Source organism: Zingiber officinale, chromosome 7B (assembly GCF_018446385.1).
Source record: "Zingiber officinale cultivar Zhangliang chromosome 7B, Zo_v1.1, whole genome shotgun sequence".
Lineage (NCBI taxonomy): Eukaryota > Viridiplantae > Streptophyta > Magnoliopsida > Zingiberales > Zingiberaceae > Zingiber > Zingiber officinale.
Window position 1 is genome coordinate 80,011,123 of NC_055999.1, and position 21,057 is coordinate 80,032,179.

At 40.7% G+C, this 21,057-nt stretch overlaps 1 protein-coding gene across 2 annotated transcripts; it reads left to right on the plus strand.

The window, feature by feature from the left end:
* The first annotated feature begins 743 nt into the window (after positions 1 to 743).
* Positions 744 to 2,442, plus strand: LOC122003856 (WRKY transcription factor 71-like). Of its 2 annotated transcripts, none has more exons than XM_042558849.1 (3): positions 744 to 1,247; positions 1,451 to 1,594; positions 1,686 to 2,442. In XM_042558849.1, the coding sequence occupies exons 1-3, from the start codon at positions 855 to 857 to the stop codon at positions 2,073 to 2,075; spliced, it is 927 nt and encodes a 308-aa protein (XP_042414783.1). In that variant the 5' UTR covers positions 744 to 854; the 3' UTR covers positions 2,076 to 2,442. The 2 variants fall into 2 exon arrangements, with proteins under 2 accessions (XP_042414783.1, XP_042414784.1); XM_042558850.1 differs by having other exon boundaries at positions 744 to 1,243.
* The last annotated feature ends 18,615 nt before the right edge of the window (positions 2,443 to 21,057 follow it).

The following is a 21,057-nucleotide window of genomic DNA, read 5'->3' on the forward strand; positions in this document are numbered from 1 at the left end:
AAGAACAAAAACTAAAAACAATAAAAATAAATAAAAAAAATAAAGAACATGCATGTGTGAGGCGACTTCGTTTGTATGCAAGTCAATTTATTTTCAAGTTTAATTATTTAGAAGATCAAGACAAATTGTGATAGATTGGCTATATTAGTTGACTTATTGCATCCATTCATCCACTTTAAAACTAATTACCCCATCTCCCTCAAATATCTGACAAAATGTTGACTCCAATATCCAGATATATTTTTTGAATATATATATATATAATATTCTTTTTAACCAATTAGTCTAATATTATAGAAGCAATTTTTAATTTATCCTTAATAAAATTGAATTTTGAAGGGATAATTTATTAAATTACTATATCGTAAGTTTAATTTAAACATCATTCGCACCGTTGGATGATGATCGGACGGCAGGTCTCGCTGCTCCAAAGCACATTGCGGTCAACATCGCGTGACGCGCGCGGGGTCGTCACGGTGGGCCAAACGGCCTCAGGAACGTGTGGTTAACTGACACGTGGGAGCAGAATCCAAGAAGAGATCTACAACTCTTTGGACCGTTGCTCGCCCCGCTCTCCCCCCGGCCACGTGACCCACCGCCGGTGGCCGGTGGCCGCTGACTCACATACAGCTTCTCTTGTTGACCGCGGACTATTCCACCGTTTTTTATTTATTTTTATTTTTTTTATTGATATTAATAATTGATTAATGGAGTCAGTAATTCGATAAATGAGGGAGTGAGGAGAGAGAGAGAGAGAGTAGCTTATCATCTAAACCCACACACTTTCGCCTCTCTCTTCTGCTCTCCTCCACTTTCTCTTCTCGCCACCACCGTCGAGACGTCTCGACCTCTCCATGTCCGGCGGCGATGATCGGGGGCTCTTCGGCTACCCTCTCGACAGAGATCTCTCGTTGATCTTCCCGGCCAGTACCGGGCAGAATCCGGTGTCGGATAGCCTGCAGGACCTCATCGCCTTCGACGACTACTACCTGGCCGACCCTTTCGACGAATCATGCTGGCAGCCAGACGTCGGGTTCAGCGGCGTCAAGTGGGGCCCCATCCAAGCGGCCACGACGCCGCCAACTGGAGGCTCGTCGTCGTCGTCGTCCCCGGTGTCGGCTAACTGCTCGGCGGCGTCGTCGTCGACGACGGAGGCGGCGGCGGACGGGGAGATGCTCAACGAGGGGAGGCAGAAAGAGCGATCAGAAGCGGCGACCGACGCCGACAAATCGGAGCTCAAAGCGTGCGTAAGATATATCAATTTCGATCGATGGGTTGCCTATAACAAATTAAAACCGATCGATCGAACTTGCACTCGATCGGTCTCTCTAGCTGGATCTAAAGCTAGCTGAATTAAATTACAGAGATCTGGGCGGAGATGGAAACTATCGAAAACCTACTATACCTTGCGATTGATAGCTCTAGCTCACTCGATCTGCATGTGGTGCAGGAACAAGGCCAAGAAAAAGGGAGAAAAGAGACACAGGGAACCTCGCTTCGCCTTCATGACCAAGAGCGAGGTGGATCATCTGGAAGACGGCTATCGATGGAGAAAATACGGCCAAAAGGCAGTCAAAAACAGCCCTTTCCCAAGGTTTTATCCACATGAAATATCCCTCCTCAGCTCCCCATCTCTTAATTCGACTGCCGGTTGATCTAATTTGATCGATCGATCGTTATCGCAGAAGTTACTACCGTTGCACGACGCACAAGTGTCCGGTGAAGAAGAGAGTGGAGAGATCGTACCAAGACCCGTCCACCGTGATCACCACATACGAAGGGAAGCACACCCACCCGAGCCCCGCCGCCGCGCAGCGAGGGCTCTACCTACCGGCGGCCACGGCACCTCCGCCTCAGCTTCCGTTCTCCGCCGCGGCAGCGCCGCCGGACCACTTCATCCACCACCACCGCAGCCGCCTCCTGCAGCAAATGCGAGCGCTCACCGGCATGGCAGACGGCGGCGGCATGCAGCTCTCGCAGTCGAATCCCTGGCGGCCGCCGGTTCAGCTGCCGGACTGCGGCCTCCTGCAGGACGTCGTTCCCTCCTTCTTCCAGCCAAAGCAGCCATGACTTAGCTCGATCGATCTTAATCTTGCAGGTAACTTTATTAATTAATTATGATCAGTGGTACTCTTTCTCGATCGTTTTGCGATCGTAGTTCTTGTACAAAGATTACGATCTAGGCATGCAATATAATCTAATTAACCTAGTGAATGAGATGGATCAGATCTGTGTGTGTGTGTGTGTGTTTGTTTCCTAAACTAGAACTGGTCATGCAGCGTAACATCAGCCCTAGCTAATTAGTTCCAATCTATTAAGAGTTTATTATGTGAATCATATTTCGTATTGTAATTATGATTAATCATTGTATTTTCATAACTACACTACTGTGATTGTACACCACATTTTTAGATAAATTATATAAATATATTTATTGGACTATATTAACATTATAAAAGATTATTGTCTCCTTTAATTGTTTTTCCCTCTCTCATTTTTGACCTTGTCTATCTTAATTTTACTATTTTCTTTCTTTTTCTTTTAAATACGAGTGTATTTTTTCTCTTTTCCTCAATGTAGTATTGCTCTATCTAATTTTGTGCACTTAGTTGAGACATTCCTTAGCAACAAAGAATCGATCTTGCCGGAGGTCCACCGAAGGACCTATGAAGCATGTCCGCCATCAAAAGAGTTGTCCAAGGACCAAGTAGGGGCACATTCGACTACCAAAACTCCTTGTTTAGTCTAGTATAATCGCGAAATCAATTTTTTTAAAAAAATTATTTCTCTCCTTTAGTTTTTTCATTTCATTTATGCAAAACGTGTCGTTAGTTTTCATCATGAACTTATTTTGTTTAATCAGGATTTTTTTTGGCAAGTTAGTTTTCCTATGATTCATATTTCATGTCGCTTTTAAAGACAACGTTGAACACTACTTTGGTCGCAAAGTTTTTTGATTGGGGAGTGAAGTCTCAGACACATTATCATCGTCTTGACTATTTTGGTATCTTGAAGATATTCTTTTCTCACTACTATACAAGTAAAAGTGGTCACATTAAAGTGCTAAAAAACTTTATGAAGATGAAAGTGGACTTAATGGATATTTTGATAGAGATAAAATTTTTAGCATTCGTAAAATTAAAATTAAGTTAATGCATTTTTATCGGTCCTTTCTAACTAAAGATATTAGACTTTGTATCTAGAGGCATCATGCATGTCATATTGTAAAAGTTCATTCATAAAATATTAGTCAGTCTCAGTACAGTTGGTATTTACATGAGTATTTGTTTCAATAAATCTTAAGATCAATTTTTAACAGGTGTAAAATATTTTATTGGGTACCCAACTTTTCCCATGCAAAAGACTACTACTAAACTAAATATATTGTCGCTCATGATTTATCTGTCTACAAAATCCTAGTCTTTACACACATTTGCCCATGCCTTATGCTCTATTGGTCATCTTGGACTTGCCTTTCAAAGGAAGAATGATTCTGTTGTGGTGTTTGTTGATTGATTTTTGAGAATGACTCACTTTATTACTTGCAACAAGACTTCTTCAGATGTTTCTCATGTTATCAATTTTAATGTCAAGTGTTCAGAAAAAAAATTTATATATTTTCATAATAGGATGATATTTTTTACTTTAAATATATATAATAGTATGATATTACCTACTTTGTGCCTAAATAAATTTTAGAAAAATCTCTTAAGGGCTTTGGTTGGCAAGATTTTTCGCTAATGGGACTTGTGTTTATCTTACGATAGATCTTCAATTCAAACAAGTAGAAGTTTCTTCGGGATATACGGTCTACTTCCTATGACTCAAAACTTTAGTGGCAGCGTGAAAAAAAACAAACAAAGAAATCAAGAAAATCTTGATTACTCGACTCTCCAAGCTATATATCCAATTTAAAAGTTTGGCATGAACCTTCATTAAGATTATTTACTCTTTACTTACTCTTTGCTTGCTCACTAAAATGGATTAATTTTCTCTTTGAAAAGTTATTTATTCATAGTCACCTTCCTTTCACAATATATTCTTGGTGGGTTCTTTGTAAGGGGAAAGTTTTCTCTAGCTAGTGTGGTTGATCTATTGAGTATATATAATGACAATTGTTATCGTTTTGACTCGTTCTTTCTCCTCCATCTATCCAATGTCATATATAGGAGCCGCTACGACCTCAATATTGGACCGGAGGATGTCGCAACTAAGGGTGTGCATTCTAAGACCTATAAATAAGATCCCATGGTACTATTTTGAGGCATGAAATCACGCTCATGCCGACCTCACTATCAAATATCCTTCTCTGAATCTACCTCGAACTCAAAGCAATCTCCGACTCAGACCATTGAAGAGTCTGATACAGCTGATCGACCAAACTCCATCAATTTGGTGAAGTTCGACATTCACCCATCAGCTTTGAGTCCTAACATGATGTTGCACTCAACTTATGTAGACCTATCTGATGTAGTTGTACCATAATAGCATAATCTATTATTATTGTTCATTATTTTTTAAAAAAATAATTTAAATATTCAAATTTCTCATGATTCATCTATCTAATAAGTCTAGAATACAATTTATATATACTTAGAAATGGATCTCTAATTTTTTTAATAACTTGAGTCTTCCACAATTAATTTGGAAAGCAGACAACCTTTCACTTAATTCGTTTATCAATTAAATTGGAAACACAACATATGCCCATTTAGAGGTTAATCTTCAGGATATTTATTCCTATTGAGATTCCGATTTAGATGTTTTAAATGTTTTCTTAAATATTTTACTACTATATCACACCCCTGGAATCGAGCTCTATTTTTTTTTTTTAATCCAAATGTGGAGACCACTTAGACCCTACTAGTCTTGGAGATAGACAAACTTCCCTCGAATTCACCCTAAATCCAAAAACACTTATAGTAGTGCGTCAACAATTGATCTTCATAGCCAATCTAGCTGTTGGATATATGTTGTAAAAAGCGGAACCGTCACCTTAGCGGCCCCCTGGGTCCGGCCCCACAGATATTCAGAGGGGGTAAATCACGGTTAAGCTGGGCAGGAGGGGTGACTGGGGAGCTGTTGGATATATGTGAATGGAGAAGAGATGGAAGTAGAAAGAAGTTCTATTGTAAATGAGACTTTAGTCCCACATTGGGAGCTTCAAGGCAAATTGGTTAGTTTATATTGATTCACATACTTTTATGATGTGAACAAATGCATGGGGAAAGGCTCCCTCTCATGCGTGGGCGTGCAAGGGGGTGCAAATGTAGGGCTTGGATTGCACTGAATCAAGTTGACTTGTGTGTGAGCATGATCTGTGTGCGCCAATGTCGGACCAACATTTTGCCACATGAACCTTTTTCTACTTGCAACCGAAGCATTAAATTGAAGATTAATGCAGAGAGTGAAAAACTGACATTTTATATCTCGGTGAGTAATGATCATTAACGTTGTTATTGATAGATCATATGGAAAAAGGTTACACACACGTTCCCCATCTCCTCTATATTGGCATTTCTTACTCGGTAGAGTGCCCGTGATAGCAGTCGGGTACCTCTCTATTTGTTGTGATCATTAGTGCTTGGTGAGAATCACGGTTCACCGTTGTATCCTGGAAAATAGACGACCCAAAAAAGCCTCGAAACACAACCAGAGGTGGGGCAAATCTGTTTCAAGAAAATTGCATTCGTCGCATGCCTTAGTTTACTTAGTTCACTCGTCCGACTGCTTTCTAGGCTTTGTTCTGTTGTTCAGTAGCAACTCGCTCGGTAGAAGCCTTCGATTCGCTCGGTCGGCCTTAAGCTTCGCTCGGTCGGCCTTAGCCTATTTCTCTCGGTTTGTAGAAGCCTTCGATTCGCTCGTTCGGCAACTAACTCGCTCGGTCGGCCACTGTGAAGGATGCGTTAAGCACTTGATAGACACAAGCTCCTGCTGGCAGCCTGAGATTATCAACTCAGGTCATTTCAACAGTTAAGTGAATTTAAATTCTGTGAAATTTTAAATTCAACTAAGTCCCCAAAAATCTTCGACAACAGATTATTTTTACAAACAATCTTGAAACAAATTCGATTCTGTTGAGTTGGACACATAATAGAATATTGAGGTGCAACAGACTCAACACGTGTAGGCCCCCTCCACCCCGATTAGAACTATGCTAATCAGTCACGGGGAAAAGCCAGAGAAGTTCAATGGACTAAACTTCAAAAGGTGGCAACAGAAAATGTTCTTCTACCTGACCACGCTCAATCTGGCTCGTTTCTTGACCGAGGACCCTCCCAAGCATGCTGAGGATGCTGATGCGTAAACCATCAGTGCAGTAGAAGCATGGACTCATTCTGAGTTCCTTTGCCAAAATTGCATCCTCAACTACCTTGTCGACTTGCTGTACACTGTGTATACTATGAAGAGAACGACTATGGAGATGTGAGAGTCCCTGGACAAGAAGTACAAGAAGGAGAATGCAAGGGCCAAGAAGTTCATCGTGGGTCGATTCCTGGATTACAAGATGGTTGACTCCAAGACGGTAATCAACCAAGTCCAGGAGCTTTAGGTGATCTTGCATGAGATCCACTGAGAAGGGATGGTTCTGAGTGAAATCTTCCAGGTGGCTGCTATCCTTGAGAAACTGCCTCTCAGCTGGAAGGACTTCAAGAACTACCTGAAGCACAAGCGGAAGGAGATGAATGTGGAGGAACTCATTGTTAGACTTTGCATCGAAGGAGACAACAAGAGTTTAGATAGGAAAATGTTCTCTCAAGCTATTGTGAAAGCCAACGTGGTCGAGCATGGTTAAAGATCGAAATGGAAGAACCCCAAATCTTCGAAGATGGGACCCAGAGGAGGCATCAGCAACGAGAAGTTCTCTGGGAAGTGCTTCGACTGTGACCGAGTGGGTCACAAATCTTCGAAGTGCAGGAAGCTGAAGAAGCAGGAGGCCAACCTAAACGAGGGACCAGAAATGGATGACCTCTGCGCTGTGGTCTCTGAGTTGAACCTGATGGGTTCAAACCCGTGGCAATGGTGGACCGATACTAGAGCCACCAGACATGTTTGCTGCAACAAGGAGCTGCTCCACAGAAAAAAGTCAATGGAGACAAACTGTTCATGGGGAACTTAGCAACCTCGGGCATCATTGTTACGCTTCCGCAAGTGCACAGATACGTCGTCAGTAATAAAAGATTATCGATCCCATAAGGACTGGTTATAAGCACTAGTGATTGTTCACATAGAATTAGTTAAATTATCGATGGTTGTAAGTGAACTGTATCTTGAGAAGAAAAGAACTTGGGAAATAGATGTGAGAACTAGCAAGAGAAAAAGAGTTTTACTTGGTTTAGGAAGAGCTCTAGGAGTTCGGTTTCGTTGTGATGGTAACTAATGCATCATGCTCTATCCTTTCCTCATTGTCAATCAACATATACTTGTCGAAAGTTATAGCTACTACCCCTAACCACTAAACAGAGAAGATCCCTGTGAAATCCTGCTATGGTTAATCCCCGTCACTAGGGCGCCTCGGTAGATCATAAGAATACAAACCTGGTCGGTATCATTAAGGATAGAGATAGAGATTTGGTTTGGTTTCTTACTTCCTTGTGGAGGAATTACCTCTCCTTTCGAGGGAGTGTCATAGATGTCCGTGAATGGATTACCCCTGTCACTAGAGCCCCTCGGGTATACGATCTAAGATCCTCTCTTTACGAAATTAGCAATCCCAACACAATCAATTAATACGATATGACAAACAAACCTCATGTATATGAAATTGAAACAAGACAAGCAAAATCATTCAAAGAGTGAAAGCATAAGCATTTATAGGCTAGCGCACGGGCGCCGCACGGGCGCCGCACGGCCTATGTCACAGCTGTGCGAGATCCGTACGGCCAGCCCCTCTCCTTCTTTGGGTAGAGTGGCACGACCATGTGAGATCCGCACGACCATGTCATCCTTTGTCTCTGGTAGAGTGACTCAAGCTTTTCAAGTGTCAATTTTCTGTCCTAGTCAAGTCGTCATACAATTGAGTTCCTAATGTTCCCGGTAATAGGTACTTACCTGCCACACACTTGGTTCATTTCCATTAAATTACACAAGGTCTCAAACGATACTACTCGGAATCAAGAGAAAAATAACATTTATTTCCCCAGTAACCTAATTCGGTCTCAAAAGGATAAATTGTTAGTTTCCACTCACGACAACTATTTTTTATCCCTTATTCAACCCTTTATTTTATTTTATTTTATTTTTTATTATTATTTTTTTTTGATGCTATAGAAGCACTAATCACAAATGCAAGATGCAAATGTTGGGATTTAGATTTTTCCGAATGAGCTTCCATGATCGGAGGTCATTCAGTAACCAAAATGTAACTAAGGAATCTCTATGGGAACACAAGTACTAAATAAATTGGATGAATCATAACTATTTCAAAATATTTATATTTTTCAAGCTTAAGTGAAGTGAAAGCAAGATCCTTAAAGTTAGGGAAAAACTTATACTAAACTCCGTACAATACTTAGCTTATTTCATGCTACTAAAAATAGAGAAAGGAGGTACACCAAACATACTAACACTATCTCTATGATAGAAAATACACGTGCTAGTCATTTTGCTATTGGACAAGTCAGCAGAAGAAGTAGAAGGTTCGATGCTCTCAAATATGCCTCAAAACTATTCAAAATAAACACGATGAAAAACTACAAGTGGGAAAAGAAAGTGCAATATGAAACTGAAAAATAGAATGAAATGCAAGTAGATAAAGCAAAATAAATAAATATGCTAAAGGATAAGGAAAAAGACTCGACTCGACTCAGGTTATGCAAGAACAACACCCCCCAGACTTAGACATTTCAATGTCCCGATGAAATCAAAATGGTGGTGGGGGAGGGGGATAAGGGGGTCCCCGTCGTGTGCCGCAGAGAAATCTAGGCATACCAGGGAGATGACCAATGTGCTGGTGATATTGGTAAAGAGTGTCTACTTGTTGTCTAGTAATATTCATATCATCCATGAAATTCCTCATTCTTTCCTGCTCAACCTCATAATCCTGAACAAATCCTGTCACCTGGCTATGAAAGTCTCTAGTAAACTGAAAATGGTCCTGTACCTCCCTATACTGGTCGTCAGACAACTTGAAGCGACCCTCCAACAATTGTTGTTGGGTAGCGTGTTTCTCATGAAGTGAGTCTAAGGAGGCACGGAAATCAGAAAAATCAAATATTGAAGGTCCCGTACCATAAGCGAAAGAGTACCTAGCAGGTTCCGGATATCCGGAGGGTTGCAGGAGTCCTGATGATGAGGGTTCTTAGTGGTGCTCGGTATCTTCTACAAGGGAGGGAACAAACTTGGGTTCTGAATCAATGATCACCCAGTTCGCTGGGTTGCGAACTTAAGTGCGCTTGGGACAAGGAAGGGGTAATGGGAAACCATCGTTCCTAGGGAAAGCAAACTCATTTTCGTCCCGACAGATCATCTTCATTGCAAGACAAGAGTCGATGTCAATCTTATCATTACCATGAACGATCTCCAGCCCATCAAGCTCACAACCTAGATTTATTGCTATTTGGGTGATTAAACCGCCAAACACTATCATCCTCGAAGATGCTTTACCTGCTCTTAACAAGTTTTGTAAGAAATGAAACCCAGAATCAAAGTCGACTTTATTTAGCATCGCCCAAAGAGAATAAAGCTCTACCTTCCTAACCACCCCATCACTCTCATCTCAACCAAAGATTGTTTTTCTCATCACTCGGAGAAGGTATCTAAAAGTAGGATTTTGCATGCGTGATGCCTTTGCTCTAAATGGTTCATAAGGGTTCTTTGATCCCGTGATTAAAGCCCAAAATCTATTCCAGTCTATAGTATCATCAAATCCACGGGCACCTCCAGTAGGTAAACCAAAACAAATATTAAAATCACTAAACGTCCACCGAATTTCTTTGTTCATCAACCTAAAAGTTATGACCCCAATGTAGACATCCTCAGAAGAAAATTTAACATCAATTGAACTTAAAAATTTCAGGACTAGGCGAGGGTAAGTCGGTAGACATGTGTACATCATGTCATGCTAATCAAAGGAGCTAATCATCCAATCCACGTCATTCCTAATCCCTAACATATCCATGGTAGTTGGATCCATATATCTAGTGCACAAAATTTTCCTAGCAACAAGAATATCATATCTAGCTTTATGTTCTTGATTTCTAAAAATAATTAGTCCTCAACAAGAATATCATATCCATGGTGGTTGGATCCATGGTAAGTCGATATTTCCACCTTCCTTTGCCATAATTAGTCCTCAACTCTATTTGCATCTTATGCGGGGTCATCATTGTATTTCACTTATTTGGGTTTTCCTTAAATCCTTGAATATTCTATTACTTCTTCTATCCTCATCAAATAATTGATGGTCTCTTTAGCTTCTGCACTCACCCAAAAGTTATTCTTTTTAACAAAATCCCTTATCACGACGTTGAGTGAAGGGGAAAATACTTTTTTATTCGACTCTCGACTCTTGTGTCCTGGCCCACCGAGTTGTAGCTATTTCTTCCTCCTGTACCTGAGTTAGGTGACTTCTATAAGGAGATGACCTTTAACGAAATTGTAAAGAAACTAGTTAGCCTATAGTTTGACATTCCCATGCTACTCCAAGGGAAGTTGTACATATTCTGGCTAAGCCACATGCAGATAGGGCTAGACAACTCCTTTGATAAGAGGTTTTAACTTTCTTTTTCTCTTGTTCCTAGCTGAAACATTTTCTTTTTCTTTTTATAGTGATGGTCATATCCAATGCTCTCCTTTCCAAAACCTCCCGGCTGAATGACGCCACACTAAACTAAATAGGAAAGGAAATTTTAGAAGTGCATGGCAGGGAAAGAAGTTCCACAACCTGTCCATCCTCGAATATCTTTTGCCACCCCTTTATCTTCATACTCAAATACGCCACTTACCTTTAGACATGAAAGGTGTTGACCGGATGCTTCGCCTCTATTCGAATGTTTTGGTGACCGAGAAGATCATTGTTAGTACGCCCGAGTTCCTCCCACTCAAGGAAAAGACTCAATTATAACTAGCCGTCCTCTGACCAAGCCGATCATCTTAAGGTCATATGGTCCTTCTTCTGTGCCCTCTATACCTACACAACCGCCTCATCCGACCAAGATAACTCATAGACCTTCATCCTCTATACGCCCGACACTAACAACGGGCCTTACTCTGAGCACCTCTTCTTCAAGGTCGAGCTCTCATCTCGATTCATATCGTTAATGTTACTTCACTTTTGGTTTACCATCTAAACAGGGGATTGTTGGATCGAAAGCGCTAGAGGGGGGTGAATAGCGCTCGTGATTATTTTGTTCATTTCAGAAAACTCATAATTATGCAGCGAAATATAAAAAAGAAATCAACGCAATCGCTAACAAGTTTCTTTTACTTGGTTCGGAGCCTGTGGCAACTCCTACTCCAAGACCGACGATCGTTGATCACTTTCTGTAGACAATCACTATAAGTCTAGAAAATTACACTTGAAAGTACAATATAAAAGCAGTACAGAAAACTTATACCGGCAATTAAGAATAAAGAAATTTGAAGCTTATGGTCGTCGTTGTATTGTTACAGCTTTATCGGATCATCCTTTGAGCAGCACACGGAAGAAAGATCGCTATCTTGTGTTGTTATAAAGCCGCTGCTCAAGACCTGCTTATAAAGCCTGTGGAGGGCACCTCCAACAACATGGAGGGTGCCCTCAACCCTGCCGATTTCGCAACGTGGATGAGCTCTAAACAGGTCATTGCTTATCCGCCTGAGCGCACCTTGGAGGGCACCCTCGCGCCAGTGTCCAGGGTGCCCTCACACCCTGCTGCGAGGAGGTCTCCGCATGCGACCCATTGTACCTCCAAGCTCTATAAAAGGCGCCTCGGGTACTGTTCATTTGAGCCAAAGATGTCCAATTCGCTTCCTGCAAGATACGTTAATCCAACAAACCAACTATACCCTGCAAAACAAAGTTAGCATAATACGGGCATGATAAACAAACCATTTGATAGTCTTTGGACTGTCAGATTCTGACTTCAGATTTTCGTATAGAAATCCTAGGTCGAATCGACGCTTACTGTTCTCTAATCGGGGAACGCATCCTCACCTACTCCACTCAGGAGAGTATACTTGTGGTCAGACCAGTCCTCTAGACCGACTAGACTTTTGCTCAACACCTGAGGCTCTAGGACTTTCTGCTGGATGTCTGCTCCACGACCCATCCAGTCTTCCACCTAGTTCGCAATACCAGGACTTTCCACCTAGAGTCTCCGACTACTATAGGACTTTTGCCCCAAGCCCTCGACCCGCCAAGACTTTTCACGTAGGGTTACCACCCCCTAGGACCTAGGGTTACCGTCCCCTAGGGTTTTCCCTTTGTCTAATCGCAGCTAGAACTTTTCCTCATCTAGGGTTACCACCTCCTAGGACCTAGGGTTACCACCCCCTAGGGTTTTCCACCTGCCTAACCGCAGCTAGGACTTTTTTCTAAGTACACTTAGGATTTTCTTACAATCTCAATCAAACTCGTTAGATAATAAAACAACTTAACTTTGGACCTTTTGACATAATCAAAACACAGGTTCGATTGTCGGATGCTTCCCGCACCAATAATGGTCTCAACTCAATCATCTTACGGGGTGGTGAAGATGAAAGGCTCATTAGCTGAGGCTTAGACAAATGCGAGAAGACGGCTGAGGGATTTCTCTATTTCTGAGCATGCGAATAAATATACTTAGAGCGCAACTGTGGTAAGTTCTTAATTTGATTTCTTTTAGTAAATAAAACTTCTCACTGCTACTCTTTTCAGCATTATGCTACTAGGCTAAATTTAAGTCACCTAGTGGTGGACTTAGAGCAGGATAATAAGATTTTAAGAGAGCACGTAGAGGAATTATAATTATCCGTGTCTAAGCCAAGCGCTAAGATGGTCAAGTTGCAGAAAGAAGTAGACTTTCAGGTTAGGCTACTATCAGAGATGGAGGATACCATGAGGGATTCTCAACAGCTACTGAGTTCTCAATAGGCGGACAAAAGAAAATTGGAAATCCTATTGTCGACCAACGAAACCAAGCTCTGAGTAGAAAGTACAATCAAAGCTAAGACAATCTCTGACCTGACATAAAAATCACCCCGTTGGAGGAACTCAAGGTTGCTCATGCCTCGTGATCAACTGAGCACACTAAAGAACTGTCGACCCAAGATCTATTAATATTAGAGCAGCAGAGAAACTTAGACACACAGGAAGCATGGATGGACTTGATGCAGGCCGAACTAGAGTTCGTTAAATTAGAGTTGGCAGCTTACAAGACCAAAAAGGACAAGTGTTTTGAGATTAGGTGGAAATCCTATCTCGAATCTTGCGAGTTTGACCTGAAATTTGCCTCATCACTGTAAGGATGCTCACTATTGGAGATGAACGGGTGGTCCAACAACTATGTGAGGGTGGCTACCTATCGACAGAATCACCCAAACAATTCATAGACCGCCAATGACTCCTAAAATATCTCTTAAATAAACTTGGTTGAACATATAATATGCTTATCTTTGTGCCTTGTGATCGCTGAAGGGAGGAAATGGAACTTAAATACAACATATGTATTGACTGTTATTAAATCATACTTGTCTTTGTGTATTTTTTACAATTTGTTGATACCTCCTTTGTAAGATGAAATCCAAATGAATGCTTCCCCATAAGAAAGGTACAATAAATGAAGATTCAGAGGTTAGGCGCGTAAGTGATCACAATCATAATTAAGCCAAGCTGAATAATAGGTTGGTGGGATAATTACGTTGAGTGGAATAATCAAACCGACAATAATAATAAGGCAGGTGGAAAAATTATTCTGACTGCAGTAGGAGTTTGATATTTAGACCGTAGGCTAGCCCGCTTGTAATTTGATCAACAACATAATAAAGTTGGGAGAAATAATTTCTCTGCTCTCCAAGTGGCATAACCGAGCCAAGTGAGAAATTAACCTGAGTGGAATATGAATATGATACATACGAGAACAAGCTCACTTATAATCTAGCTAAATGGCTCAAGAGTCTAAAAAATATAGGTACGAGAGTCTGCTCACTTATAATATGACTAAGTGGCTCAAGAGTCTAGAATATATAAGCACGAGAGTAAGCTCACTTATAACCCAACTGAATGACTTAGGAGTCTGGAATAGATAGGTATGAGAGAAAGCTCACTTATCACCCGGTCAGATGGCTCAGGAGTCTGGAATAGATAGGCTTGAGAGCATGCTCATTTATAACTTAATCGAACGGCTCAAGAGTCTGGAATACATATGCGTGAGAGCATGCTGGCTTATAATCCAGTCGGACAACTCAGGAGTCTGGAATATATAGGCATTAGAGAAAAAATTCTTATAATCCAGCCAAATGGCTTGGGAGTCTAGAATATATAAGCGTGAGAGCATACTTGGTTATAACCCGATTGGACAACTCAGGAGTCTGAAATATATAGTCACGAGAGCATGCTCGCTTATAATCGACTGAACGACTGGGGAGTGTAGAATATATAAGCACAAGAGCATGCTCACTTATAACCCAATCGAACAGCTCAGAAATCTGGAATATATAGGCACAAAAACATGCTCTTTTATAACCTGACTGGACAGCTTGAGAGTCTGGAATATATAGGTGTGAGAGTAAGCTCGTTTATAGCTCTACCAAATAACTCAGGAGTCTAGAATATATAGGCGCGAGAATATGCTCGCTTATAACCCGACCAGATGGCTCGGAAGTCTAGAATATATAGGCACGAGAGTATGCTTGCTTATAACCTGGTCAAACGGCTCTAGAGTTTAGAATATATAGGCTTAAGAGCAAGCTCACTTATAACCCGGCCAAACAACTCAGGATTCTGGAATATATAGGCGCAAGAGCATACTTGCTTATAACCCGGCCAAACGGCTCAGGAGTCTGGAATATATAGGCACAAGATCATGCTCGCTTATAATTTGATCGAACGGCTTGGGAGTCTGGATATATATAAGCATGAGAGCAAGCTCGTTTATAACCCGGTCGAACGGCTTAAGAGTCTGAAATATATAAGCACGAGAGCATGTTTTTTTATAACCCGGTCGAACGACTTAAGAGTCTGAAATATATAAGCACGAGAGCATGTTTTTTTATAACCCGGTCGAAAGCGAGAGTATTCTCACTTATAACCCAGCCGAACAACTTAGGAGTATGGAATATATAAGTGTTATAGCATGCTTACTTATAACTTGGACAAACAGCTCAAGAGTCCAAAATATATAGGCACGAAAGCATATTCTCTTATAACTCGGCTAAACAGCTCAAAAATCTAAGACATGGTGCAAGAACATGCTTGCTTATAACCTAGTTGGACAGCTTGAGAGTCTAGGACATGGCACGAGAGCATGCTTGCTTATAATATGGCCGAACAACTCGGGAGTCTAAAATAGATAAGCTTTTTTAAGATAAATTTGTCTGCATTTTTATTAAGTGCAAATATTTATGATAAACTAATTCATTATAGTCGTACTCTTGAGTTCAGAGGCTCCTCCAGCATGGCACCCACTTCCATCTATTAGGTTTTTCAGTACTGCTCGAGCCTCAATTTTGATAATATCAACATAGCACTTACGCGACACCAGTTAGTTTCCTTTGACTTTCCCTACTTGATCATCCACAAGGAATTTTATTTTCTGGCAACAGGTTGATATGACCGCTTGGAACTCATTTAAGGCTGGTCGGCCTAAGATCACATTGTATACAGAGAGCGTGTCAACCACAATGAAGGTCGATCGACGCGTCCTCATCAAGGTCTCTTCTCCCAAATATATGACCATTTTAATCTATCTGAGCGGTTGAACTTCATTGTTCGTGAATCCGTATAGTGGCGTCATCATGGGCCAGAGTTCTCTCTTATCAATCTATAGCTACTCGAACACCTTCTTGAAAATAATGTTGACCGAGCTATCTGAGTCAACAAAAGTATGATATATGTTATAATTTTCTATGATAGCCTTAATAATTAAAGCATGATTAATGGGTACTTTGACCCCTCCTAAATCCTTGGGCCCAAAACTAATCTTGGGCCCTTGTGCTTGCTTTTGGCTACAGCTGATTGCATGGGTCTCCAGTCGATGGGCGTATGACTTTCTTGGCTAGATGGAATCTCCATCGGTCGAATCTCCTGTGATCATGCCAATATCCCCCAAAGCGGCGTTATTGTAGTTTTACTCTTACCGAGTCGAGGGATGCTCCTGCTGCACTAGGGTGGGGGCTTGGGCCCGGTTCTCTTGTTGCTGGGGAATCTTTAGCGATGCTTGGCACCCTGGTATTCTCTTCGAGGCGGGCTGTTTGGCCACTGATAGTGCTGGAGGTTAGGAGATGGCGAGCATCAGTGGAACCCTTGGTTACCTGCCTGGTGCTTCTCTAAATTGTAATGATAGCAATCTTGAGTGTTGTGTGTCTCTGATTGATGGTATGTATAAAATTTGGGTGGAGCTCATCTAGGGGCTCAGGGAAGCTCCTCCGTTCGACCTCCACATGCTGTACATCTTGACGTCACGATTCTTGGTTATGAGGCTGAGGGTCCGCTCGGGGTCCTTTATGAGGAAGAGGCGGGGGAGGAGCACAGTGCTCTGGATTAGGTGCTAGAGCAGGCATGGTAATTTCCTTCTTCTGGGCAGACTACGCCTCTTCAACATTAATGTACTTGGTCGCTCGGTCAAGTAGATGATCAAAGTTCCTTGGGGGGTTCTTACTTAGGGAGTGAAAAAGCTCACTGTCTGCCAACTCTTGAGAAAAGACACTTACTAGATCTCAAGGATGGCTGAGGAGATATCCATGGCCACCTGGTTGAATTTTTTAATATAGACCCTGAACCTCTCCTTAGACCCCTGTTTAAGAGAAAAGAAGCTCAGGGTGGTTTTGTGGTAATAGCGGCTGTTAGCGAAATGGTGAAGAAAAACCTTGCAAAAATTCTTAAAACTGTAGATTGATTCAACTGGTAGTAGGTTGAACCACCTCTATGCCGAGCCAAACAGTGTGGTGAGGAACACTTTGCACTTTGCGCCATCCATGTACTGATGAAAGATGACTATTTTTAAACTTGAGGAGGTGGTCTTCTATGTCAGTTGCCCCTCCATATTCCCCTATTATCAAGGGTCAGAAGTATCTTAGCAGCTTGTCCTCTAATATTTCATGGGAGAATGTTATGTTTATTCTCTCGGGAGAACCGCTACTCATCGAGGCCTTCCCTTTGTGCAAATATCGCACGGGCGCATCTCTAGAAGACGATACTTGAGGCCTTTATTCTCGACCCATCTCCTCGAAAGGAGTGTGGAATAGTGATCGATGATGTGCTATCGGGGATGGTGGCACAAGCGGTAGGGTGATTGATTGGATGGGCGGTTGTACAAAACCAGCCGCTGGTGGAGGAGGAACTGGCTGAAACCCAGTTGGGCCTTCTACTCGGGTTCCTCTTCTAGTATGAGGACCCGTCCTTGACGAGGCCGAATCGTGCAGCAACCTATCGGTGGCAATCTCTTGTTGCTGTAGCATTAACCTTTATGCTTGGGCAACTACCAACAATTCAAAATCCTCTTGAGACTGGGTGACAGTGATGAATCATCCAGCTTCTTCCATCTCTATATTTCAGATTCAGGTGAAAGTTTCCACAGACGATGTCAAATTTGATCTTATCTGAAAGTTGAGGAGATGGTGTGCAGGGAAAGGTGACTCTCACGTTGACTTGGAGAAGAAGACTTAGTTACGAAGAAATGATGGCATCTAGCATTCCTTTTGGCTCCTTTTTGCGCACAGTCGAAAGAGCCAATAGAACATTAAGGAAAAAATCAAAGAAAGGGTCCCTGGCATAGATCCTCCGACGCTCAAGTCAGTATAGTGGCCGAGGGAAATATGAAGGAGAAGAGCAGTAAAATTAAGTGAGCATAGTAAAGAGTAATGTTGCATGGTGGAAAGAACTCCCTTTTTATATCACCTTTCATAACTCTACAATAATGAAGTGACAAGAAATATTCGATGTCAGAAGATTTCGGATAATGAAAGGTATATAATCTTGAATTTTTATAGTTATCCTCCGAGAAATCTTCTGTTATATGTATATGAATAGTCTCGTGTAACCTCCACAATAATGATAGAAGTTGTATAGTCGCATTCGTAAGAAGGTTCCATTGAATGCATATGTTGTAACTAAACAATATTTTCTGACAAATGGTGGTTACTCTCTGATAGGTGGTTGTGATTCTCGGACAATGTTGGCCCCTAAATATATTTCGGTCGGACCTTTAGCCGACCGACTATATATTATGCTGGCATATCGATATGTAAGTAGGGTATTGAGTCCCATAAGACCATTCAGCCTCTGAGCTATATATATTGTGTGATGTCAAGTCCCCTAGGTCTGGTCAGTCCTATGATAGGAGACTTACCTTTGAAAGATGGGGAACTGAGTCCCGAAAGATTCGATCGATACATTTATCCAATCGAATTTGTAATGAGAATTGCTTGGCGTTTGTCTTGCGTATATATATGAGACAAGAATGTTGAGCTATATAAACCTGATTGACATTGTGATCAATTGGCTATATGAAGGAGGGTCTTATGCTTGTCTGGAGTAAGGCTGTTCAGGTTATGTGTATGTATTGGTATTGATTATCCTAAGTTTGATCGGTTTAAGGGCCACCCGACCATACACTGTATTATGAAAATGGGAAGCTGGGTCCTCTAAATCCAGCCTAACTTATGACAGACCGGATTTGTGGTAGGTTGACCATCCCTTAAACTTGATCGACTATTAGTTGATTGGATATATAATAGGTGTCTTAGCACATGAATGGAGCACTAGGTCCCTTGGGTCCGACCGGCTCTTTGGTCGGTCGTCCTCATACTGAAGGCCTTAGCGCTGGACGAGGAGCAAAAGCCCTATTAAGAGTGACCCACTGGCTACCACCTCCCCTTGATTTTGACTGTCACCTCACTTTGACTTTGACTGTCATATCATATCTAGATCTGCTCGTAACATCTCGATCACTAGATAAATCAAGAAGTATTCACGGAGGCTAATTCAAATGGTTAGTCTTCTTAAACTTGTTATCGTACTATTGAAAAATCCTCATTATACATTGCAACTGAAATTTGATTCTTAATGTCTGATTAATCGTTTGGAGAGTCTAATAGTTACACCTTAGTCTTGGGCAAAAAACTCTCTCCTCTTACTATAGATGTGGCAAAAGGTGATTCATTCACTTTCAACGGTCTGTCAACCCGTCCCTAGGCTAACACAGAAGAAGTAAATTACAAATGAATACTAACCATTAGTGTAATGACTAAAGTATGAGAAAATGTATGATGGGGCATTCCGAACTTTAACCCTATAACCTAGTATACCACCGTACCGAGAGGACCTCCTCTCACTATAGATGGTGGCAAAAGACGAATACGTTCGCCCCCAGCGTCCTCGCCAACTCGTCCCAAGGCCAACACGGATGAGGTAAATCACGGGTGGTTACTAGCCTTTGGAATAGTGACTAACACATAAGGAAGATATTTATCTCGACTTTATCGAGATTCGAACCCTAGATCTCATGATGATAATATTTTATGTACTAACCATTAGATATCATCAGAACCCTCTCGCTGTAGATGAGTCATGAGAAGCGGTCCCATCCACAATAATTCTCCGCTCAATGAATTTTCCTGTTTGTTGGCAATAAACAGATGAAATCCAATAATAATCGTTCAGTGAATTTAAGATTTTGATGCTCAGAATTGTAAAGGCAATTAAGGATTTTTTTTATAAATAATTCAGATTTTCAGATTGATTAATTTTCAAATGATTGATTCAATCTTACGTAAATTTTCCATCTATCATAAATTAAAAATTAAATTAAAAAATATTTATATTGAAGACCACTAACAGCTAATCTTTACATTTGACCAATAGTTGTAGGCCGCTATGCTCCACCTAAGTATTAGAACTGTGAGTCGTAAATACGGTCGCTCTGTCAGGTGGAGGCTACTCAACCCCACCTGAATAATCATATTTTATGTTACTTCTCATAATTTTTAAATTAATCTGTTTCGACCGAGAATCGAACCGTAGTGTTTTCAATATCCACCCAGCACTTTATCGTTGCACCGTATCTCGGGATAAAAGATTAAGGATCTTGATCAAGGTAAAGGAACATATGTTTCAACTAAAATTAAAAAGTAATTTTTTACACTTTTAAATTTATCCTAATAACCAATAAATTTTTTTTATATAATCAAATAAGTCATCTTTGACATTAATCGATTGGACGAGTGATATTTACTCTAACTACACAATGTCAAATGGTTTAACTAAATGAAAGATGTCACTGTGAAGTGATTGAAAGTTTGTATGCGAAAAGGGAGTAAATGGATCTAGAGTGGGAGTAACAACACAAAAATAAAAGGTAGGCCTTCACTTTTTTTTTTTTTTTTTTTTTGTTAGAATATTAAATGGGTGCTTTTTTATATATTTATTATCAAAAGGTATCTTTGCTACGATACCCTTAACTCTTTGTCCATTGAATTAATTACCTAGGTAGTCAATTTGACTAATTCGTAGGACAGCATCTCCTGCACATGTGAAAGGGTGAGATTAGCCCGCGGCGGAGTATCTTTTGTAATGTTTTAGATATTTAAAAATTGAACGTCAGTCTTAATAAATTAATAGATATTTTTTTTAATAAAGAGGTATCTAAGAATATTAAATTAATTGACCACAAATTATAAACACTTTTCAATTTATTTTAATAACCAATGAAAATTTTATATAAAACTAAATCTGATCATCCAAAATTAATTAATGTAAACTGAATATTCGATACCAATAAAAAAAATAAAATTAATTGAATATTCTGAAAGTTAATTTTTAAATGTACATAACTCTTCTCAAATTCACATTTAGTTTATAAATATAGCTCAAACTTTTGCAAATCCTCATGTTAGCATTGTATCAACATAGTATATATATCCTCGATAATCGCTTCTTTC